General features: G+C 36.5%; 3 protein-coding genes across 6 annotated transcripts in view; 2 read left to right on the forward strand and 1 right to left on the reverse strand.

The window, feature by feature from the left end:
- The window catches only part of gal3st1b (galactose-3-O-sulfotransferase 1b), a 17,001-nt gene extending 2,992 nt beyond the window's left edge, over positions 1–14,009 (forward strand). Inside the window, exons 1-3 of one of the 3 annotated variants that reach the window (XM_030149839.1) lie at positions 5,865–5,925; positions 10,164–10,300; positions 12,211–14,009. In XM_030149839.1, coding sequence (XP_030005699.1) covers positions 10,179–10,300; positions 12,211–13,354 — 1,266 coding nt within the window. In that variant the 5' untranslated portion in view covers positions 5,865–5,925; positions 10,164–10,178 and the 3' untranslated portion in view covers positions 13,355–14,009. Of the gene's footprint in view, positions 1–5,864; positions 5,926–10,068; positions 10,301–12,210 lie in introns of those variants that run through there. The other 2 variants (XM_030149838.1, XM_030149840.1) reach the window with 2 other exon arrangements.
- Positions 14,010–18,145: 4,136 nt separating this feature from the next.
- On the reverse strand, positions 18,146–18,857 carry uqcr10 (ubiquinol-cytochrome c reductase, complex III subunit X). Its single transcript, XM_030149850.1, has 2 exons — positions 18,685–18,857; positions 18,146–18,484 (listed from the first exon to the last, which is right to left on the reverse strand). The coding sequence occupies exons 1-2, from the start codon at positions 18,823–18,825 to the stop codon at positions 18,434–18,436; spliced, it is 192 nt and encodes a 63-aa protein (XP_030005710.1). The 5' UTR covers positions 18,826–18,857; the 3' UTR covers positions 18,146–18,433.
- Positions 18,858–18,913: 56 nt separating this feature from the next.
- On the forward strand, positions 18,914–21,859 carry zmat5 (zinc finger, matrin-type 5). Of its 2 annotated transcripts, none has more exons than XM_030149848.1 (6): positions 18,914–19,035; positions 19,578–19,740; positions 19,882–19,944; positions 20,735–20,815; positions 21,165–21,273; positions 21,378–21,855. In XM_030149848.1, the coding sequence occupies exons 2-6, from the start codon at positions 19,614–19,616 to the stop codon at positions 21,523–21,525; spliced, it is 528 nt and encodes a 175-aa protein (XP_030005708.1). In that variant the 5' UTR covers positions 18,914–19,035; positions 19,578–19,613; the 3' UTR covers positions 21,526–21,855. The 2 variants fall into 2 exon arrangements, with proteins under 2 accessions (XP_030005708.1, XP_030005709.1); XM_030149849.1 differs by having other exon boundaries at positions 18,922–19,060; positions 21,378–21,859.
- Positions 21,860–24,358: the final 2,499 nt, after the last annotated feature.

The following is a 24,358-nucleotide window of genomic DNA, read 5'->3' on the forward strand; positions in this document are numbered from 1 at the left end:
AACTGAACATAAACCCAGTGTGTCCATCCACTGTCATTGATCCAAGTCTGTGGGTTTTACTGGAAAATCAGTGTTTCATTTTTTTTTTTTTTTTTGTATCAGTTTTGTTCATTTTATTCATTACTTTACCAGCTTTTGTTCATTTTGTTGATTTTTTTTTTTCCTCCATGTTATTTGTTATTTTTTATATTTTCTTTTTTTTTTCCAATTTGTTCAGTTTGTGTCTTATTTTGTTCATGTTACTTATTATTTTGTTCATTTTTTCCATTTTATTGATGACTTTGGCTTTTTTTGTTCATTTTGTTGCTTATTTCATTCTTCTTTACTTAATTTTAGTCTATTTTGTGCTTCTTTTTTCATGTTATTTTTTATTCTGTACTTTTTTAAATTCATTTTATTTAATCTCTATATAAACCCAAGAAAGGCGCCTATAAATAAAATGTATTATTATTAATATCAGACACAGATCAAACTGAATAAACAGTGTCTTTTTCAGTCCGATCTGTCATTAACTGAACATAAACCCAGTGTGTCCATCCACTGTCATTGATCCAAGTCTGTGGGTTTTACTGGAGAATCAGTGTTTCAGTTTTTGTTTTTTTGTTTGTTTTTTGTATCAGTTTTGTTCATTTTATTCATTACTTTACCAGGTTTTGTTTATTTTGTTGCTTTTTTCCCCCCCTCCATGTTATTTTTTATATTTTCTTTTTTTTTTTCCAATTTTGTTCAGTTTGTGTCTTATTTTGTTCATGTTACTTATTATTTTGTTCATTTTTTTCCATTTTATTGATGACTTTGGCTGTTTTTGTTCATTTAGTCGCTTATTTCATTCTTCTTCACTTAATTTTAGTCTATTTTGTACTTCTTTTTTCATGTTATTTTTTATTCTGTACTGTTTTTTATTCATTTTATTTAATCTCCATATAAACCCAAGAAAGGCGCCTATAAATAAAATGTATTATTATTAATATCAGAAACAGATCAAACTGAATAAACAGTGTCTTTTTCAGTTCGATCTGTCATTAACTGAACATAAACCCAGTGTGTCCATCCACTGTCATTGATCCAAGTCTGTGGGTTTTACTGGAGAATCAGTGTTTCAGTTTTTGTTTTTTTGTTTTTTTTTTGTATCAGTTTTGTTCATTTTATTCATTACTTTACCAGGTTTTGTTTATTTTGTTGCTTTTTTTCCCCCTCCATGTTATTTTTTATATTTTCTTTTTTTTTCCAATTATGTTCAGTTGTGTCTTATTTTGTTCATGTTACTTATTATTTTGTTCATTTTTTCCATTTTATTGATGACTTTGGCTGTTTTTGTTCATTTAGTCGCTTATTTCATTCTTCTTCACTTAATTTTAGTCTATTTTGTACTTCTTTTTTCATGTTATTTTTTATTCTGTACTGTTTTTTATTCATTTTATTTAATCTCCATATAAACCCAAGAAAGGCGCCTATAAATAAAATGTATTATTATTAATATCAGAAACAGATCAAACTGAATAAACAGTGTCTTTTTCAGTTCGATCTGTCATTAACTGAACATAAACCCAGTGTGTCCATCCACTGTCATTGATCCAACTCCGTGGGTTTTACTGGAGAATCAGTGTTTCAGTTTTTGTTTTTTTGTTTTTTTTTTGTATCAGTTTTGTTCATTTTATTCATTACTTTACCAGGTTTTGTTTATTTTGTTGCTTTTTTTCCCCCTCCATGTTATTTTTTATATTTTCTTTTTTTTCCAATTTTGTTCAGTTTGTGTCTTATTTTGTTCATGTTACTTATTATTTTGTTCATTTTTTCCATTTTATTGATGACTTTGGCTGTTTTTGTTCATTTAGTCGCTTATTTCATTCTTCTTCACTTAATTTTAGTCTATTTTATGCTTCTTTTTTCATGTTATTTTTTATTGTGTACTGTTTTTTATTCATTTTATTTAATCTCTATATAAACCCAAGAAAGGCGCCTATAAATAAAATGTATTATTATTAATATTAGAAACAGATCAAACTGAATAAACAGTGTCTTTTTCAGTTCGATCTGTCATTAACTGAACATAAACCCAGTGTGTCCATCCACTGTCATTGATCCAACTCCGTGGGTTTTACTGGAGAATCGGTGTTTCGGGGTTTGTTTGTTTTTTTTAATCAGTTTTGTTCATTTTATTCATTACTTTATCTGGTTTTGTTCATTTTGTTGCTTATTTTTTTCCTCCATGTTATTATATATATATATATATAGCTATGCCGTACTTTCCGGACTATAAGCCGCTCCTTTTTTCTCATTTTGAACCCTGCAGCTTATACAACGATACAGCTCGAGAATAGAGGGTATGCACGTGATGTCACCGCTGGTGGATGTCACCGCGGTTCTGCCCACTGAGTGGCAGAAAGAGAGAGATGAGTGACAGCGTTGGCTTCAATACTATCTAAACTAAAGAACAATATTTAACAAAAAATGGGGAAGAGCTGTTGTGTGATGGATTGTATGAACAGGTTTGAAAAGCAGTGGGAGCTATCGTTTTACAGACACCGAAAGACAAAGAAAAGAGAAGTAGATGGATCCACAAATCCAGGAAACCAAACCTAGATCTGTGGATCCTGTTTGGTGTCAGCTAACATTAATTTATGCTGTATTTTTGGGTCAAATCAGACCTTAAATTACGTATTGTTTTGGCTAATGTTAACTCTCAGTAAAGCTCTTGGTTTCATGATCAGATCTTTCATGGTTTTTGTCTTCATTTTGTGATTCTGAACCTTGTGCTCCTACATGATTAGTAAACTAACTGAAACTGAGGCTAACCCAGTTTTTCAAATATGGGAGAACTGGAGAATAAAGCTACGACAGAGTATTACAGCCACATGAGAAAATAAAAACACTTGTCACTATGAGAATAAAGTCATAAAATATCGATATAAAACCTGTAATTTTATGATAATAAAGTCGAATACAAAAAGAATCACAATGTTATGAGAATAAAGTCGTAGTTATATATATAAAAAAAAAAATCTCATAATTGAACAAAAATGTCATTTGTTTATGAGATTAAAGTCGTCATATTCCGACAAAAAAGCCATAATATTACAAGAATCCAGTGGTCCCCTGCTGGTCCACAGCAGTAGTATGTGTGTTGTATAAAGTACTTGATCTGAACTAGACTCAGTAACAAGGTTATTATCGTTAACGAAAACGAACGAAATGACGAAAACTAAAATTGAAAAAACATTTTCGTTAACTGAAATAAATAAAAACTCTAATTAAAAGAAAAAAACGATAACTAACTGAAACTGTATCGTGAGCTTACAAAACTAACTAAAACGTATAAAAATTATGGATACAATTCCCTTCGTTTTCGTCTTTGTCAATGTCGGATTGATATGAAATTAATTTCTTTGGCTCCAGCAGTTTGAGCTGGTGACACCATAGGACACTTCACAGTCTGTCATGTCTGGTCACTGGTGGTTTCCAGTCGTCTTCTGGTCCCCACTCTACCTGGAACATACAGACTAAAGCTGGGACACAGCAGCACAGTCCTGTCTGGGGTTTACTGTAGTGATACATGGGTCGGGTTTTTTTTGTTTTTTTGGCGTACCGTGTGTGCGCGCGTGAGAGACAGAGACAGAGCAGAGCTAAAGGACAGAGTCAAACAGGACTAGCATCCAGGTTAAAACTGGAGAGTTTATCACCATGAAAAGACCTTCCAAGCCCTGAACTGCACAGTTTAGAAGAGGAGAAAAGAGGAGGATGAAAACTAATCCAATTACAGAGGTATGGAACCTGTTAGAATGTTAAAAAACGTTTGATGTTACTAGCTACAGCTAGCTGAACTGAACTGAAGCAAAGTTGGCTAATAATGGAACTGGAGATGATTAAGAGATGAGATATCTGCTAAGGTGTGGTTTACTGATGATGAACTGGGTTATATATGTTTATAAGTGGTTTATATATGTTTCTGTCTGCTTTAACTGCTGGTTAGCTGGTTTATAATATGTTCCTATCTGCTTTAACTGCTGGTTAGCTGGTTTATAATAGGTTCCTATCTGCTTTAACTGCTGGTTAGCTGGTTTATAATAGGTTCCTATCTGCTTTAACTGCTGGTTAGCTGGTTTATAATAGGTTCCTATCGGCTTTAACTGCTGGTTAGCTGGTTATATATGTTTCTATCTGCTTTAACTGCTGGTTAGCTGGTTATATATGTTTCTATCTGCTTTAACTGCTGGTTAGCTGGTTATATATGTTTCTATCTGCTTTAACTGCTGGTTAGCTGGTTATATATGTTTCTATCTGCTTTAACTGCTGGTTAGCTGGTTTATATATGTTCCTATCTGCTTTAACTGCTGGTTAGCTGGTTATATATGTTTCTATCTGCTTTAACTGCTGGTTAGCTGGTTATATATGTTTCTATCTGCTTTAACTGCTGGTTAGCTGGTTTATAATATGTTCCTATCTGCTTTAACTGCTGGTTAGCTGGTTTATAATAGGTTCCTATCTGCTTTAACTGCTGGTTAGCTGGTTTATAATAGGTTCCTATCGGCTTTAACTGCTGGTTAGCTGGTTATATATGTTTCTATCTGCTTTAACTGCTGGTTAGCTGGTTATATATGTTTCTATCTGGTTTAACTGCTGGCTGCTTTGTGCATCTCCTCTCATGCTTTGCACATCTTCGCATTGTTTCACGTAAGTGACGTTGTGTATGGATTGCACCCCCCCCTCAACCTGCTATAGGGAATTTATACATTGTACGGTACATTGGGTCTCTGCTCAGTCCATGAGCTGCCCTAACCCGACCCCCAAATAAAGTGTCCAGGGTAACCCATATCCGCGCCTCACTAATTTCTTTGAATAGGATGATGAGGAAGATAAAATATATGAAATAACTAAAACTAATACTAAAACTAAACTAAACTAAAACTAAGCATTCAGAAAAAAAACGATAACTAATAAAAACTAACAAACCTGCTCTAAAAACTAATTAAAACTAACTGAATAAGAGAAAAAAAAGTCAAAACTAATTAAAACTAAACTATAATTAAAAATCCAAAACTATTATAACCTTGCTCAGTAAATCTCCTCAGTCCCAGTAGATCATGCATATATTCACTGGGGTCAGTCCACGGTCTACTGTAAATGCACTGTGGATCAGCTGGTTCTGGGCCCTAGTTTTGTACCCTGGTTGTCAGTGGTGATGAAACCATGTATATTTGTTTCAGGTAAAAATAGCGCTGATCCCCTCCACCCTGGATGTCAGGATACTCCATTTCTGTCCACATGTCAATGTTCGTGGACCACTTGTTCTTTGGTAGCTCGTACAGATCCATGTCCAGTCCAACTGTCCTTAATTTAATTTCATATTTCACATTTTCCTGGTCTCACTGTGTTTACTGCTATACTCCATCATGTTGAGCAGGTTGGTTTTTGCCACTCAGTCTGACTTAGAGGGGGGTGGCCCAGGGAGGAAGTGACGTACTGTATGTGCATACCCTCTATTGATTTATACGAGCTAATGGCCTCCAGGGGGTGCTCTGGCAGGAAACGCAAAAGTGAGACAGACAGGTGGAAGAGGTGAGGAAAAGGAGAAGTTTTAATCTTGACTTTGCGTGTCATGCACAAACCCTCATCATGGAAAACACACAAAGAAATGCATATTTTGCAGCTTTTAAGTTAAAAGCAATCGATGTGTTTGTCCAAGAAGGAAATAGAGCTGCAGCACTGAAGTGCCATTGAGCAACAACAGAAGAGAGACTGAGAAGGAGTGTGACGGAGCCTTTCTGAGGATGTTCAACTCTGACACTGAAGAAGACGACTGCAGAGGTTTCAATGAGCAGAAGGAAGATGAAGATAGTGATTAACGACTTTTCTGGGTTTTTAACCAGCCTGTTCCTGCCGTTTTAGTCTCATGTTACAGGCACTGTTTGGAAAAAAGCAGTTAAGGTATGGAAATAAATATTTAAATACTCTGTCTATATACCATCTTTCTGTGTAAATATCTCATGTAACAATGTGGACACCTGCGGCTTATAGACAGGTGTGCCTTATAGCCTGGAAAGTACAGCATATATATAAATATATATATATATATATATATATTTTCCAATTCTGTTCAGTTTGTGTCTTAATTTGTTCATGGTGCTTATTATTTTGTTCATTTTTTATCCATTTTTGTCCATTTTATTGATGACTTTGGCTGTTTTTGTTCATTTTGTGGCTTATTTCATTCTTCTTTACTTAATACTTAGTCTACTTACTTAGTCTATTCTGTGCTTCTTTTTCATGTTATTTTTTATTCTGTACTTTTTTTGTTCATTTTATTTAATCTCTATATAAACCCAAGAAAGGCACCTATAAATAAAATGTATTATTATTAATATCAGAAACAGATCAAACTGAATAAACAGTGTCTTTTTCAGTCCAATCTGTCATTAACTGAACATAAACCCAGTGTGTCCATCCACTGTCATTGATGGTTTTACTGGGGAATCAATGTTTAATTTTTGTTTTTGCTTTTTTTTTTTTTTTTTTTTTATCAGTTTTGTTCATTTATTCATTACTTTACCTGGTTTTGTTCATTTTGTTGCTTTTTTTTTTTTTCCTCCATGTTATTAGTTATTTTTATATTTTTTTTTTTTCCAATTTTGTTCAGTTTGTGTCGTATTTCTTCATGTTACTTATTATTTTGTTCATTTTTTATCCATTTTTGTCCATTTTATTGATGACTTTGGCTATTTTTGTTCATTTTGTTGCTTATTTCATTCTTCTTTACTAAATTTTAGTCTATTTTATGCTTCTTTTTTCATGTTATTTTTTATTCTGTACTTTTTTAATTCATTTTATTTAATCTCTATATAAACCCAAGAAAGGTGCCTATAAATAAAATGAATTATTATTAATATCAGAAACAGATCAAACTGAATAAACAGTGTCTTTTTCAGTCCAATCTGTCATTAACTAAACATAAACCCAGTGTGTCCATCCACTGTCATTGATGGGTTTTACTGGGGAATCAATGTTTAATTTTTGTTTTTGCTTTTTTTTTTTTTTTTTTTCATCAGTTTTGTTCATTTTATTTATTACTTTACCTGGTTTTGTTCATTTTGTTGCTTTTTTTTTTTTTTTCCTCCATGTTATTAGTTATTTTTTATATTTTCTTTTTTTTTCCAATTTTGTTCAGTTTGTGTCGTATTTTCTTCATGTTACTTATTATTTTGTTCATTTTTTTATCCATTTTTGTCCATTTTATTGATGACTTTGGCTATTTTTGTTCATTTTGTTGCTTATTTCATTCTTCTTTACTAAATTTTAGTCTATTTTATGCTTCTTTTTTCATGTTATTTTTTATTCTGTACTTTTTTTTATTCATTTTATTTAATCTCTATATAAACCCAAGAAAGGTGCCTATAAATAAAATGTATTATTATTAATATCAGAAACAGATCAAACTGAATAAACAGTGTCTTTTTCAGTCCAATCTGTCATTAACTGAACATAAACCCAGTGTGTCCATCCACTGTCATTGATCCAACTCCATGTTGTAGAAGATGACATTTTGTTGCCTGTTTTATTCTTTTTTCTTCAATTTTGTTCATTTTCTTGCTTATTTTAGTTTTTTCCCCTTTACTTTGGTACATTTTAGTCTCATTTTTTCCCACATTATTTATTATTTTGTAGATTATCTATTCATTTTTGTTCATTTTATCTACTGTCATTGATCCAACTCCGTGGCTTAAAACAGATCAGAAACAGTTGGACTCATCAAACTTTCATGGTTTCATCAAAGCCTTCCCTCTGTCTGTTTTCTCCAAAAACATGTTTAGAATGTCAACATGTGGGCTTTGTCATGTGTATCAGGTGAGATCTGAACAACGCAGCAGTTTCTTCTCTGCATAGCTTATCAGATCTATGTGTTCACTTTAACCCTTAGAGACCCACTGTGACTTTACTGTCAGTTTCCAAATGCAGTCTTCTCTATATTTAACTTTTATTAAGGGATTTATCACCATTTATTATAATATTATCCTCTGTATTTTGCTTTTTTTTCAGTGGAAATCCAGTATTTTCCTGTATTTAATTCACTGATCATGTAGATGTTCATTAAAGCTCAGATTAAAGTTGATGGTTATTCTATCAGAAACAGATCAAATGGAATAAACAGTGTCTTTTTCAGTCCAATCTGTCATTAACTGAACATAAACCCAGTGAGTCCATCCACTGTCATTGATCCAACTCCATGCACTGTAAAAAAAAAAAAAAAAAAAAAAAAAAGGGGGCGAGTAAAAACCAGATAAAAATATTAAATCTGGGGTAAAGGGACTGAAAACAAGTGAAATATCTGTTCATGCAGCAGAGAATTATACTGGAATAGATTTCTTGAATTCAGATTAAATCTATAAATAATCCTGTCTACAGATGGATGAACACTGAAAATAAGAAATTACCTGTTTAAACAAAATCAATTATCTAACACTTCTACATCTAAGTTTTTTTTTTAAATCTTGGTAAGAACCACATCATTTGCAGTGAACAACATGGATTCACCAGTAAAACCCATGATAAACTGAGGCAGAATGTATGTACTTATGTTATATATATATAATATATATATATATATATATATATATATATATATATATATATAGATATATATACAGGGTGGGGAAGCAAATTTACAATGAACATTTAGTTGTTTTTTCTCAGCAGGCACTACGTCAATTGTTTTGAAACCAAACATATATTGATGTCATAATCATACCTAACACTATTATCCATACCTTTTCAGAAACTTTTGCCCATATGAGTAATCAGGAAAGCAACGTCAAAGAGTGTGTGATTTGCTGAATGCACTCGTCACACCAAGGAGATTTTAAAAATAGTTGGAGTGTCCATAAGACTGTTTATAATGGAAAGAAGAGAATGACTATGAGCAAACTATTACCAGAAAGTCTGGAAGATACTATTAAAGAAGAATGGGAGAAGTTGTCACCCGAATATTTGAGGAACACTTGCGCAAGTTTCAGGAAGCGTGTGAAGGCAGTTATTGAGAAAGAAGGAGGACACATAGAATAAAAACATTTTCTATTATGTACATTTTCTTGTGGCAAATAAATTGTCATGACTTTCAATAAACTAATTGGTCATACACTGTCTTTCAATCCCTGCCTCAAAATACTGTAAATTTTGCTTCCCCACCCTGTATATATATATATATATATATATATATATATATATATATATATTATTATTATTATTATTATTATTATTATATTGGTACAATTACAGGTATTTTTCTTGATAAATATCAGTTTGTTCATGTTATTCACAGTGTTTTAAAGGACATTTTGTAGACGGAAACATCTTCATCATGTAAGGAAAGTATGGATTTGACATTATTTATGTCAGTGTTTTTCAACCTTGGGGTCGGGACCCCATGTGGGGTCACCTGGAATTCAAATGGGGTCACCTGAAATTTCTAGTAATTGAAAAAAAAAAAAGAAAAACCTTACTAATAAAAAATATATGGTGAGTTGACAGAGACAATCACAATACATATAACACAAACTGAAGCTGAAACTGAAGCACTATGGTTCTGTTTGTCTGTCAAATGTTCATTGTGGTCGGTTTCAGATGCTGCAGCTTTTTCAGAATTCATAGTTTGAGTTCTTGTATGTTCAGTTTTAATCGTCAGCCTTGTAAATCCAAACTGGACTGACTGTACATATCCTGACCAAAGAAAATCAAATACTCCCTTTGTGCAGTAATCTACACCTGGATTTACTGCCTCCGTCCATAATAATATACATTATACAGACTAAATGTCCTCTAAAATAAACCTTTATTTGAAACATAGTATAGCAAACTATTACATGATCAAAAACAAATTAATTTTAGCGAAAAAAAAAGGTCTCCATTTTGAATGTCTGGGGTCACCAGAAATTCGTGATGTTAAAATGGGGTCATGAGCCAAAAAAGGTTGGGAACCAGTGATTTATATTATTATGTTACTATTTTACTTCAGACCATATTTGGCTGAATTTGGCTCCTGAATGAAAATGAGTTTGACATCCATGTGTTAGTATTTGTAGTTTAATAAAGGATCCTAATACTTCCTCTGTCACTAATTTCTGGTGTTTTCCCAAATGCCTGTTTACATTTCTGTTTTCCATTTTCATCTCCAGAGTCGACTGTAGACCATGTCTGTCCCCAGAAGGCGGTGGTGTTCCCCTGCAGTACGAGGCCTGGTCTTTTGGGTTCTACTGATGAACATCATGCTGGTTCTGTACTGCCTCTCAAACCCAACCCAACCAAACATCAGGTAAAGATTTCAAGGGAACACAGATGGGAGTTTCTGGAAATAAGCCCATGTTGGTCAAACTGTGGGGTGGGTCGACCGGGGGGGGGGTGAAGTCTTCCCAGGGGGGTCATGGGATCAGTCCTGGGTGTTTTTTGTTCTTCAGGTTAGAACATGTATTAAGTGGAACTAATGTTTGATAGTTGGAGCACTCTGGACTCATTTTATGGACGTCCACCAAACCAATCTACTGCCATAGTGATCTGTCACTAGACTAGACAAAGAGTTTAGGTTTGGACAATGGACAAGGACTGGACTGGAAAAGACACATGGACACACATGTTTGTATTTTGGACCACTTTGGACAGTTTGGACTTTTATGTTCTCAGATGTCCAATGGAAACGGGCTCATTGACCCACTGATATTGTTTTTCAGAGGTTTTCAGAGAGGTTCATAGAGTCAAAGTCCTGTCATGTGTTGGTTCTACCTGTTCATTTAACTCAGGTGATTCCACTAATTCTCCATCTACCTGGAAGAGGACTTGTGTTCATCAGCATGAGCTGGTTCAGTCAATGGTTGGAACTAATATGTGGGTAGGACTCTGAGATTAAAGACAGGTAGGTGAGTCTGCTCCAGTGGGTACAAGTCGTACCCACATATTAGTTCCAACCATTGACTGAACCCATTTTAATGAACACAACTCACCTCCAGATAGATGGAGAATTAGTGGAATCACCTGCATTAACCCTTAAAGACCCAGTGGGACTTTTGAGTCAGTTCCCAAATGAATGGACGTTTGGGTCTTTAGGGTTAAAGGTGGACATTTGGGTGTTTAAGGGTTAAAGGTGGACGTTTGGGTCTTTAGGGTTAAAAGTGGACGTTTGGGTCTTTAAAGATTAAAGGTGGACGTTTGGGTCTTTGTGGGTTAAAGGTGGACGTTTGGGTCTTTAGGGTTAAAAGTGGACATTTGGGTCTTTAAAGATTAAAGGTGGACGTCTGGGTCTTTGTGGGTTAAAAGTGGACGTTTGGGTCTTTAAAGATTAAAGGTGGACGTTTGGGTCTTTAGGGTTAAAGGTGGACGTTTGGGTCTTTAGGGTTAAAAGTGGACGTTGGGTCTTTAGGGTTAAAAGTGGACGTTTGGGTCTTTAAAGATTAAAGGTGGACGTTTGGGTCTTTAGGGTTAAAGGTGGACGTTTGGGTCTTTAGGGTTAAAAGTGGACGTTTGGGTCTTTAGGGTTAAAAGTGGACGTTTGGGTCTTTAAAGATTAAAGGTGGACGTTTGGGTCTTTAGGGTTAAAGGTGGAACGTTTGGGTCTTTAGGGTTAAAAGTGGACGTTTGGGGTCTTTAGGGTTAAAGGTGGACGTTTGGGTCTTTAGGGTTAAAGGTGGACGTTTGGGTCTTTAAGGGTTAAAGGTGGACGTTTGGGTCTTTGTGGGTTAAAGGTGGAGGTTTGGGTCTTTAAGGGTTAAAGGTGGACGTTTGGGTCTTTATGGGTTAAAGGGGGACATGTGGGTCTCTTGGGACTCTGTGAAGCTGAGATTACTCACCTCTGCATCTTTGGTATCAAAATGTGTCTGTTGTTCTATGAACAGTAACTTTGTTGTCATAGTTGTAGATAATTGTACATTTCCTATTTTATTTGTTTAAATATTGTCTCAGAACAGTGTTGTTCAGTTTATTTATATTATTTAAGCAAAATGTAAGTTATTTTTAATTTGAACAACAATATATTCAAGGAAAAGTAAAAAGTATTGTTGCAATATAGATGTTCCTTTCAATAAAAGTAATAATTGCACCACTGGTACAGTGTTGTTGGGGTTGAGGGGGGTCTGGAGGTTTATGGTCCTCCAAAGGGGGGACAACAGAAAAAGACTTATAACCACTGGATTCAACCCATTTCTCTGTCTATTCACTGGTTTATTTTCCTAACAGGAGTTCCCAGGAAGACACATGTCCTATCAGAATGTCCAAACTATGGAAGGAGAACCTGACCACCCCCCTTCAGAACACAAAACCCCAGTGTTCACCTAAAGTCCACATCATGTTCATGAAGACTCACAAAACTGCCAGTAGCACCATACTCAACATCCTCTTCCGATTTGGAGAAAAACACCAGCTGAAGTTCGCATTCCCCGATGGTCGCAATGACTTCTTCTATCCATCTCCATTCCAGTGTTCCCAGGTCAAGGACTACAAACCTGGAGACTGTTTCAATATCGTGTGTAACCATATGCGCTTTGACTACCAGGAAGTATCCAAGCTCCTGCCTCCAGACGCCGTCTACGTCACCATCCTTCGAGATCCAGTCGACCTCTTTGAGTCTTCCTTCCACTATTACCACCAGGCAGTTCCCCTCACGTGGAGCATCAAAAGTGACAACAAACTGGCAGAGTTTCTCAACAGTCCTCAGACCTTTTACAGACCAGAAGCGTTTAACTCATTCTACCTAAAAAACCTGCTCTTTTTTGACTTTGGGTTTGATAACAACCTGGAGTCTGACAACCCTCGTGTAACACAGGCTCTTCACACTTTATCCCAACGTTTCCACCTGGTCCTCATGGCAGAATATTTTGAGGAGTCTCTTATTCTGCTGAAGGACACACTCTGCTGGACTCTGGAAGACGTGCTCTATTTTAAGCTCAATGTCCGTAAGAGCTCCAGTGTGTCTCCGCTGAGCCTTGAGCTCAGAGCCAAGGCCATGAAGTGGAACGGCGCCGACTGGAGACTCTACCGGCATTTTAACGCTACCTTTTGGGACAAAGTGGAAGCATTCGGGCAAGAAAGAATGAAACGGGAAGTGAATGAGCTGAGGAGACGAAACGGTGAGATGAAGGACCTTTGTATCGAAGGAGGAGATGCGGTTGAAGCTGACCAGATCCAGGAGCGGCGGTTCGTGCCCTGGCAGCCGCTTGGAGAGTCGTCCATCCTCGGGTACAACATGAAAAAAGATATTGACCCCAAATTCAGGACCATGTGTCAAAAAATGCTCACACCTGAGATCCAGTACTTATCAGAGCTGGGGGTGAGCCTGTGGCTGACAAGACTCTGGGGTTGGATCAAAGACACACTTTACTGAGGGATGCCTGGTATCTTTAGTGTGACTTGAATTTTATATTTAAATGAATAGGATATAAAATGTATATGATGACTAGGGATGGGAATTGAGAACTGGTTCTTTTTGAGAACCAGTTGTCAATTGTTTTGCATTGTTTTGGTTCAGAACATAGCCAACATGGCTTTGTTATGACCCTGGGTCATAATTTGTCTATTTATATGTATATGTGGCAGAAATGCTCCAAAGTATGGCTATAATTTACACGAAAGTCAACACCACGGCCACTTGAAAAGCTTCCATTTCTTCATTTGTCCACACAGCATGCAATTCATTTGCAGGAATGTCACATAACCTATTTGATATGGTACTTAGCGAAGCTTGTGAATCGAGCAGTAGAGCAAACACCGGGGTGTTATCCGGTCCTGGCCTGGTTCGGGTGGGGCAACAAACGTCCTGCCCCCTCAAATAAAAGTTTCCAAAGGTAGGGGAAAGGAAAATATGGTGCACAACAACGGGAGATATAGAGGAATTAGTAAAGTGTCATAAGTTTTAGTTTCACTGTACAGTGCCCTCCACTGTCATTGATTAAATGATTAAAGGTGGACGTTTGGGTCTGTAAGGGTTAAAAGTGGACGTTTGGGTCTTTAAGGGTTAAAAGTGGACGTTTGGGTCTTTAAGGGTTAAAAGTGGACGTTTGGGTCTTTAAGGGTTAAAAGTGGACGTTTGGGTCTTTTTAAGGGTTAAAAGTGGACGTTTGGGTCTTTAAGGGTTAAAAGTGGACGTTTGGGTCTTTAAGGGTTAAAAGTGGACGTTTGGGTCTTTAAGGGTTAAAAGTGGACGTTTGGGTCTTTTTAAGGGTTAAAAGTGGACGTTTGGGTCTTTAAGGGTTAAAAGTGGACGTTTGGGTCTTTTTAAGGGTTAAAAGTGGACGTTTGGGTCTTTAAGGGTTAAAAGTGGACGTTTGGGTCTTTAAGGGTTAAAAGTGGACGTTTGGGTCTTTAAGAGTTAAAAGTGGACGTTTGGGTCTTTAAGGGTTAAAAGTGGACGTTTGGGTCTTTAAGGGTTAAAAGTGGACGTTTGGGTCTTTAAGAGTTAAAAGTGGACGTTTGGGTCTTTAAGGGTTTAAGGTGGACGTTTGGGTCTTTAAGAGTTAAAAGTGGACGTTTGGGTCTTTATGGGTTAAAGGTGGACGTTTGGGTCTTTAAGAGTTAAAGGTGGACATTTGGGTCTTTAAGAGTTAAAGGTGGACATTTGGGTCTTTAAGGGTTTAAGGTGGACGTTTGGGTCTTTAAGGGTTAAAGGTGGACGTTTGGGTCTTTAAGGGTTTAAGGTGGACGTTTGGGTCTTTAAGGGTTAAAGGTGGACGTTTGGGTCTTTAAGGGTTTAAGGTGGACGTTTGGGTCTTTAAGGGTTTAAGGTGGACGTTTGGGTCTTTAAGGGTTAAAGGTGGACGTTTGGGTCTTTAAGGGTTTAAGGTGGACGTTTGGGTCTTTAAGGGTTTAAGGTGGACGTTTGGGTCTTTAAGGGTTAAAGGTGGACGTTTGGGTCTTTAAGAGTTAATGTTTACTCAGTGATATCCAGCCTTAAGTGTTCATCTGTAAACGTCCCTGTTTACACATTGGATTTAAAGGTGCCTTCAAATGTGACTGGAAAAACTGAACAGCAGATTTGTTTTATGAAATTATTTGGACAAACAATGCAGAGAATGTGAAGTGTATAATACATGCAGCTGGGTCAAAAAAGGCCCACTCTGAAATATTCCACTGGACAACCTTAAACTTGGATTACAGCATGCATGTGCTGTGGTATAAACTTATGTCACAGAGTAAATGTCCATCAGCTTTTTGACACATGACGTTGCTGAACCATAACACTGTCCTTCAGATGCAGGTTCATTTGGCCCAAATCTGATTTTTTTGCCCGTATGTGACCTGTATCTGATCTGTTAAAGACAGTTTGAACAGCACTAATCTGACCCAGACCACTTTCATATGTGGTCCTAAATCTGACCCGGACCACTTTCATATGCGGTCCTAAATCTGACCCGGACCACTTTCATATGCGGTCCTACATATGACCCGGACCACTTTCATATGCAGTCCTAAATCTGACCCGGACCACTTTCATATGTGGTCCTAAATCTGACCCGGACCACTTTCATATGCGGTCCTAAATCTGACCCGGACCACTTTCATATGCGGTCCTAAATCTGACCTGGACCACTTTCATATGTGGTCCTAAATATGACCCGGACCACTTTCATATGCGGTCCTAAATCTGACCCGGACCACTTTCATATGCGGTCCTAAATCTGACCCGGACCACTTTCATGTGTCCAGGTTCGTGCAAATTTTTCAAGGTCAAATTCTTGCACTTTTAAGTTTTACCAATATTACGCCTCAGCTTTTCATTCACACACGTGCGTCATAACTTCCAGTGGATTAAAAAAGACACAAAACATTCCATAACAGGCAGAATATTTTTGAAGTTCCACTTATTTTAATCAAGTCTGGTTTTAGCTTTTTTCAATTGTCTCTTATTTTTGTTTTAATTTCTTTTTTTATCTTTTAAAATCTTCTTTGCACTTTTCTTTTGTTTAATGTTTTATTCTCTGTGATTTTAATGTAATTTTAAGTGTTTCTATGCCTTTGTAAAGCACTTTGAATTGCCTTGTGTATGAATGGTGCTATACTATTACACTATATACTATACTATTATTATTATGCCTTATTATTAGGTTGTTCACAGTCATTTAGATTATTTGTATTTTGTGAAAAGATAGTTTGGAATTGTGAACATTTTTATCATGTAATTTTACTTTTTTCATACAAAAACAGAAATATTTGGAGTTTTCATCTTTTTTTAATATAATTATGCTATTACTTTACCTTTCTGATCCACTTGAGATGACATTTGTCTGTATATGTCCCCAGAATTAAAACTAGTTTGACACCTTTGACTATTATTACTGTCTTCAATGTCATTTTTCCATTTCACAAATTCATCCCATGGGTCAGATTGGACCCTTTGGCGGGCTGGTTTTGGACCCTGGTCCACATGTTTGACACCCCTGACTTAGACCAATGCTGGTGGTGGTTTATGAAATGGAACAGTGTACTATAATATGTCAGAGGGCATGTTCTATCCAAACATTAGCACAGATGAATATGCTCTATGTTGCAGAAAAGTTTGGAGTCAGACCTTGTAGTTCAGACACAAAAATCCTTAATAATCACTCTGTCATTACTTCTATAGAATTTTAATATTTGGCTTATTACTGTATCTGGATAACTTGAGACAACATCACTTTGGACTGATTTTGTATTTTTTAGTAACTGAAAGTAGGTACAGTTGAACTACTTTTATTCTGGATGCATTCTGCTTGTACACCAGTGGAATATCTAATGTAATTAAAAGGTTCCAGTCATGAAATGTTTGTCATATTTTTGTTGTTCTAAAGTGGCTTTAATGTGAATGTTTAGTCCCTTCTAAGGTTCTCAGACTCAAACCTCAGCCTCTGGTACTCCTACCAGTAATAAGAGCTGTAAGAGTACTGTCACTTTCATTAACCCTTTCATGCATAGTGGTCACTACAGTGGACAGCAATTCTACAGCTGTCCTCTTGTATATTCATGGGTTTTGTTGTTTTAGTTCCGTATCAGCCAACACAGTGGACACTTACGCACCATCCCATATATTGTAATTCATACCATTACTGTAACTTTATGCTCTTGATAAACCTGATCTGCAGTAATATGATTGAGGGTCAATCAATTGCTAATTATTAGACTATAATTAACAGCTCTCTTAAACAAAAAGTTTTTTTTTTAATCTCCATGGAGTAAGAACTAGTATTAGAATATGATAAAAGGTGAGAAAACATCAGATTAGCTGCATCAGAAATGCTTTTGTTTCATAGTTTTCACAGTTTATCACTTTCTGATATTGTATTTTAAATACATGTTTCTTTGCTTCGAAAATTAAACCCATGGTGTCCAAATAAGTGGACATTTTTGTAACTGTGAAAAGTAAGTTAATTAAAAAAAAAAAACTCCTTGTTTTTTTCATGCCTAAAGAGGAATAAAAACACTCCGGAAAACAATCTTGACTAAGGTTCTCATAATTCATGCATCAAAGGGTTAAAAAAAACTGAGATCTAAACATAAAATGTTTGAGTACCAGCCTAAATATTAACTGTCACAGGAGGAAAAGAAAATACTGTCACCTATGAACAAAATTAGTTGCATTGAAATAGATACCATGTTGTTGTCATGTATCTTGAGCTTCTATAAATTATCTAAAATTCAACTGCTGACTTACAAAATGATTTGGGGAAAAATCCAAAGTTTGGCCACAGGAACCACATACATATAATAAAACCATATGAAATGTATTTTCTTATTTTTTACATTAGTCATTGACAATATTTACTAACACATGTGTACAACTAATTTATCTGATATAACTGCAACCATAAAATGTTTAAGTGAAACTGGGGGTAAATAAGTCTGACTTCTCACTTTCTATCAGTCTACTGGGGGTGAATATTAATAGGGAATTATTGTATACATGTATGTACATTTGTGTACACATACTGATGTGTATATAATATGTGGATGTTATATTATCAGTCTTATTGTGAATTTGAAACAACACTGTACATAGAGTACACAAACTCGAAATGAAACAATCATCCTTGTGTGTTGCGTATGAGCTTATCTAACAACAAACCTGACCTAATTTAAAACTTTAAGTCAGTTTGTATATATTTCTACATTTATGTAATGTTTGCAGGGTAAAAAACCATTCCAAGATCTCTAGAACATAAACATGAACCTTTAATTTAACAATTTACAAGAATGACAGCGTTAAACACAACGACAGTGAGAAAGAGGAGCAGTTTGGAGTCACGGCTCCATCTTCATGGTGTTCCAGACAGTCTGTCACTCAACACTGGATTTGTGGGAGCTGCTGACAGCCTGTTTACGACATTCAGCACAAAGTCCATGATGACTGTAACTCAGGTGTAGGTCCAGTTCGAATGGATCATGGAAGTGTGACGACAGTTTGACTTGGCCTCAGATGACCTGGATCCACGTCTTATTCCTCATCTTTCTCCTCGTAATTATGTTTAATGTGTTTCCATAGTTTCTGGGGGCACAAATTACATAAATTACTTAGCTTATACAAAACAATGACTCGTGTAGGTTTTTGATCAAATGAGGAAATACTTAAAACATCACAACAGGACACTGTTAGCCTGTTAGCACGCTAGCTAGGCTAACGCACTTCGCCCTCTGTTTACAAGGTCAGGCTAATATGGTTATTAAAACACCAAAAGATACACTTACCCCGCGATTCATCTGCTCAAAGATAGCATTGCCACCTTGGTCAAATAACCGCTCAAAGAAGACTGCTCCAACCATGATGGTTATAGCAAAAGTAGACGTCCTCCTGAAGAGAAGGTGGTACACGGATCTTGCCAGCGCCATTACGACGGAGAAGTGAATGCGCACGCAGCAACGGAAGCCGAGATGAGACAGTTTCCGCGTGAACTATCAATATTGGCCATTTGGGATTCCGTAGTTCTTCAAAACAAGAACACTAACATCCCTCGTTAATAATTTTCAACGCTACTTGAATTTGCTGGACATTATATCGTAATAAACTTCATAGAGGAGGACAAATCAGCGCCACTGATGGTTAGTTACGCAAGTTTAAATCTAAGTAATGTGCACAAATATTGGAATTAAAAAAATATATATATTTTCGTGACTAGCATGTAAGCTAACCCATGCTCATATGAGATTACTTAGAGCAAATGCTGCATGTTTGTTATATAAGTGGTTATTTATGCAGACGAACAATACAATAAGTCAAATACTGCATATAAAAGGCGATTTTTGCTCAGATGAAGGTGTTTGTTACCCAGGGTACTCGGGGAAGTTTCTGTCCATCAGATGGCAGCAGATCATTAGTGTTGTGATGGTACAGATGCTGGTGGTTGTGGGCTGATTCCATTTTATGTCAAATATGTGAACTCCATGCACATGTTTTTCATGGAAAGGTTTTGTAAAACTAGACAGAAGTATATGTTTTGATATTTGTGATGGTTTAAACATCTAAATGGAGACTTTTACTCGGTGCATTATCTGCATTATCCAAACCATAGGACTCATTATCCATTCATTTTGTTTTAACAGGTTGCTTTGTAAAATCATTTATCATATTTTCTATCTTTCAGAGCTTAAGAATCTCGTTAGCTGTAACACACTGAGCCATGGGGAAGAGGTACTACTGTGACTACTGTGATCGGTCCTTTCAGGACAACATGCACAACAGGAAAAAGCATTTGAATGGTATTCAACATCACCGAGCGAAGAAGGCCTGGTTCGACCATTTTAAAGGTGACACCTGTATTCAAAGCCCTGCAGTGAAAATGGAGTTAGATGATAATGTTTTAAAACAGATGTGTTTTATACTGTATACTTTTATAAACAACCAAATATACTTTTTTTTTTTTTTTTTTTTTTTTTGCAATGTTCCAGATTCTGCAGCCGTCCTGTATGATGAACAGGCAAAGAAGCCCTGCAGGAAGTTTCTTCAGAAAGGTAGCATTTAATCTGTCACACCCCCAAATCAGTGGGGACACCATGGAAAACTCCATTTAAGAAAGAAAACAGTGACTTGTGTTTCATTGTAGACAATATGAACACAACATTTTCCATGTTTTTACACTTTTCTTTTTTCTTTTGTTCAGACAAGGTATAGTTTTTAGATGTTATCTGCTTCACAGTTTCGACTGTGACCCCAGTCTTCCTCAGAAGCGTCATCCGACGTGCTGCTGACATTCAAGGCGGGGGGGTGTGGTCAGCTCAACTGGCTCTGGTTGGTCCGTCGAGCCGACCAGCTGATAAATGACACGTCAGCAGCACGTCGGATGACGCCTCTGAGGAAGACTGGAGTCACAGTTGAAACTGTGAAGCAGATAACATCTAAAAACTATACCTTGTCTGAACAAAAGAAAAAAGAAAAGTATAATTACATTAACAGAAGACAAAATGAACATCATCATCACCAATCATTAGCCTTATTTTTCATGTTTTGTCTGGTCACCTTAATTTAATTTGTAAATAGACTTTAATTCCTCACCTTCACATGTCTTAAGGTGTGCCACAGTGTCACAGTTTGTGCCTTTAAAGAAGCTTGTGTTGCTTCCAAATCTCTGTGTACTTTTCATCATCAATTTTTTATTGATGATGAAAAGTACAGGTCAAAATAAAGTATTTTTTTCATTTTTATTCTATCTCAACCTCTTATTTGAAGTTGTATTTAAAGTATTTATCACATGTTGAACCAATGTTAAATTACCTTGTGTTCTATACTTTCTTTCCACATCAGGAATTTGTGATTTTGGACCAAACTGTAGGTTTTCTCACATGTCTGAAGAAGATCTGTTGAACCTAAAACGACAGGTGGAGGGTAAGCTGTAACCAAAGGGTGGTGCTGTGTGCATAGTCATGCCTCTATAACGTTTAATAGGAGACCCTCAAAATATTTTATCATTGTATATTCAGTATACATCGTATTTTCAGTAATAAACAATGTTCTTGTTTAGATCCTTCTTTATCATTTATATTGGAGTGAATTTATTCGGCAGATATTTGTTAGAAATTAACTAAGAAACAGTAAAGATGCGATACACTAGTGTCAACATTTGTTCTTGCATTCCTGCAAAAACTGAAGTGTTAAAGAAGCTGATGGTACAGAAACACAAGTGCAACTGTGTAAGAATCTGATGTTGACAGGAGTCCTATTTCTCTGTCTCCAGGTGACAGACATCTCAGAGAGAACCCGGACGACAGAGATCTCTCTGACAGAAATGTAGAAGATTGGCTCTCAAGGAGGGAAAAGAACCGAGATGCTCTCGGTACCAAAAGGTACGCAATGTCATTTTAGTTTAATCACTTATCCATATGTTAACAGAGCTGAAAGTTATTCTTGTTGATTTCAAATTCAACTGATCAGTGATTTCAATCTTCAGAGACCTAAAAAATAAAGAAGGTGGAGACCCGAGCCAAGCACACAGTGACGTACCTCAGCAGCTCCTGTCCATCCCTGACCTGCCACCGTCACTTCTGCCTCCTCCTCCAGGCGGATGGAAATGTGGCATCAACGTGGAATGGGGTTGAAACATCAGAAAAATCAGACTGAACGACGACATTCACACACACATATTGTGTAAACACAGAGACTCGTATAGCACAAAATATGTGTAGTTTTTTGTTGTGTATTGTATAAACTGTATAAATTACACTGTATTTAACGTCTTTGAGTGTTTATCTACATCAGTGGTTCTCTAACTTTTTACAGTGGAGTACCCCCTGAAATAGACTTTTTTATCAAGTACCTCCAACTCTCACTTCAGCATTTTTGATTGAATAAAATTAGGAAAGATTTGTTCCTGTGCAAAAGGCGTCTGTTTATATTTACAGAACTTTGTAAACATTCATTCATTCATTCATTCATTATTACCTCTGCCAGGAGGTATTGTGATGGCTTTGCTTTGTGTTCATGCGTGCGTGCATGCTTGTTTGTTTGTTAGCAAGTTAACTCAAAAAGTTATGGACAGATTTGCATGAAATTTCCAGAAAATGTTGATACTGGCACAGGGAAGAAATGATTACATTTTGGTGGTGATGATCGGGGGGGGGCACTGATCTGCCTTGGCAGAGGTCTGCGCTCTCTGAGTGCTTTTTTTGTCTGAACCTGCTTTATCCTCACTAGGGTCATGCTGAACTGGTGACATGTCCAGGGTGAACCCCACCATAAGTAGCTGGGATCAAGTCCAGCGACCCCCCCCCCATGACTGTGTAAACAAACAACATGTATTTAACTGGAATATATAAAAAATCACACATTTTTATATTTCTTTATTTTCATCCTGTGTCACTGGGGGAATCTCTGAGTTCTTTAATTTGGTCAAGAACTGAGTCACTAGAAAAAAGTGTGTTCACCTCATGAGTGACAGTACAGCAGCCTCTGCAGGACATTTTATAATAAAAGCTTGCATATTTAAAAATGTGATCAACAGAAATCATGATTTATAACAGAAAAGAAACCAAGTAAGAAACAAATGTTGCATACAGTTTAGAAGTTGTTGTATTCAGCAGTTTGAGAGCCCTCTACACTTGATCATTTTTACCTCTGTCAGGAGGTATTGTGATTGCTTTGTTTTGTGTGTTTGCGTGTGTGCATGTTTGTTTGTTTGTTTGTTAGCAAGATAACTCAAAAAGTTATGGACGGATTTTCATGAAATTTTCAGGAAATGTTGATAATGATGGCACAAGGAAGAAATGATTAAATTTTGGTGGTGATTGGGTTGGGGGGGGGCGCAGATCTGTCTTGGCGGAGGTCTGCGCTCTCCGAGTGCTTTTCTTGTTTAATATTGTGTTTGTTGCAGCTGGTAACAGGTTTCATCATGTTCATGTAAGTCCTTTACACAGTTAGCCTGAACATTAGCTGAATATGACAGTGTTTGCTGGAGCCCAGTGTAAGTTTAATCCATTTCAAACACTCATGTATGTCCATCTAAAGTCAAGAAATGTGACGTCCTTAAAGCAGGACTGGAAGATAGAACAATAACCATATCATATTACACCATATGTGGTGATATTGTCTTTCGTTTTTTTTATGTATTTTGTTCACATTCTCACTGAACATCAAAATATTTCAGTGTTTTGCAGTTTTACTTCTTTTCATTTGCATATTCGGATGTTGATCAGTTTAATAGTTTTGGCCTCAGTGAAATGTTCTGTTTTGTCATTGTCATAATCTGACTGTTAGGAGTTTAAAACCTCCAGTAACTAATGTGTAATTTTTTCTTCATTTTTTAACCCTTAAAGACCCAAACGTCCACCTTTAATGTCTTTTTCCTCTTATTTTTTGTCTTTTATGATGTTTCTGTCATGTATCATCTTTTATGAATATTTTCAAACCACAAATACCTCAGTTTTCTTCTTCATTCACAGAACTTTGAAATCACTTGATTTATAAAGTGCCACAGTTACATGCTGATTTGTCTGTATATAATAAAACTGAATTGAAATAAAAACATGGACCTTTATCCTGATAGTTCCTGTGAATATTCCCTGTGTATGTTTTACCACAGGCGTAGTGTTTTGTGTATGTGCAGATGTTTGACAGCTGATTATAGTCTGATCTCCTTTTTTAACCCCTGACGTCCCAGCTGTGTCTTCTGTGTTAAAGCTCCTTCGTTGGTTCATATAATAAGCCTCTGTTTCCTTCGGTTCTTTGACAGTTTATCCGTTCTGTAGAACGGTCCAGTGAGCCCTCCACCACTTGCTGCGTTTTTCCTCATTTCAAACTGAATTTTTCTTCTGACTTTCAATGTCAGATTCCCCTGATGTCTGAACCAAACAGGCTTATCCGTCTGCAGCAGCCGTTTGTGTCTGTTTACCCACAGATAATCAATAGTCCACATGTTCGTTAAGGGAACTCTGGAACCTTTTGTGTGTTCTAATAGTTGTTTTTTGTAAATGCTCTGAACATCTTGGATCTTCAGTGTGATTTGCAGTGACTCGGTCCATGTCCATGTGTGTGTGTGTGTGTGTGTTGTGTTATTAAAGCCCACGCTGAGTTTCTGTTTCCACTGGTAAATCCTCTGTCAGTGGAGACTTCAGAGTCCAGAGCTGCTCACAGACGTCCTTAAACCCAGGCTCTGTTCACACTGTCAGCCTTAAGCCTGGATCTAACGTCTGTTTGTCTGTTCACATTATTTTGCTAAAACATGTTTAACCCTGTAAAGCAGGGGTGTCAAACTCATTTTGGTTCAGGGGCCAGCCATATTTAGCCCAATCTGATCTTTATTATTATTGTTATATATAACAATAAAAACATACTGCCCTAACACCCTTGGCTGGGGATGCAGTTTTAGGCAGGGAGCAGAATTCGGCACAACACCCTCATTTCCAGACAGTGTGCCGTGCCGTGCCATGCCGTGCC

Source organism: Sphaeramia orbicularis, chromosome 12 (assembly GCF_902148855.1).
Source record: "Sphaeramia orbicularis chromosome 12, fSphaOr1.1, whole genome shotgun sequence".
NCBI classification, from domain to species: domain Eukaryota; kingdom Metazoa; phylum Chordata; class Actinopteri; order Kurtiformes; family Apogonidae; genus Sphaeramia; species Sphaeramia orbicularis.

Excerpts from the sequence above, each read along its gene's own strand:
- uqcr10 (XM_030149850.1), bottom strand. The coding sequence starts at position 18,825 with ATGGCGCTGGCAAGATCCGTGTACCACCTTCTCTTCAGGAGGACGTCT. Across the intron at positions 18,485-18,684 it reads TTGAGCAGATGAATCGCGGG|AAACTATGGAAACACATTAA; the intron begins GTAAGTGTATCT and ends TTGTGCCCCCAG.
- zmat5 (XM_030149848.1), top strand. The coding sequence starts at position 19,614 with ATGGGGAAGAGGTACTACTGTGACTACTGTGATCGGTCCTTTCAGGAC. Across the intron at positions 19,945-20,734 it reads CAGGAAGTTTCTTCAGAAAG|GAATTTGTGATTTTGGACCA; the intron begins GTAGCATTTAAT and ends TTTCCACATCAG. Across the intron at positions 21,274-21,377 it reads GATGCTCTCGGTACCAAAAG|AGACCTAAAAAATAAAGAAG; the intron begins GTACGCAATGTC and ends TTCAATCTTCAG.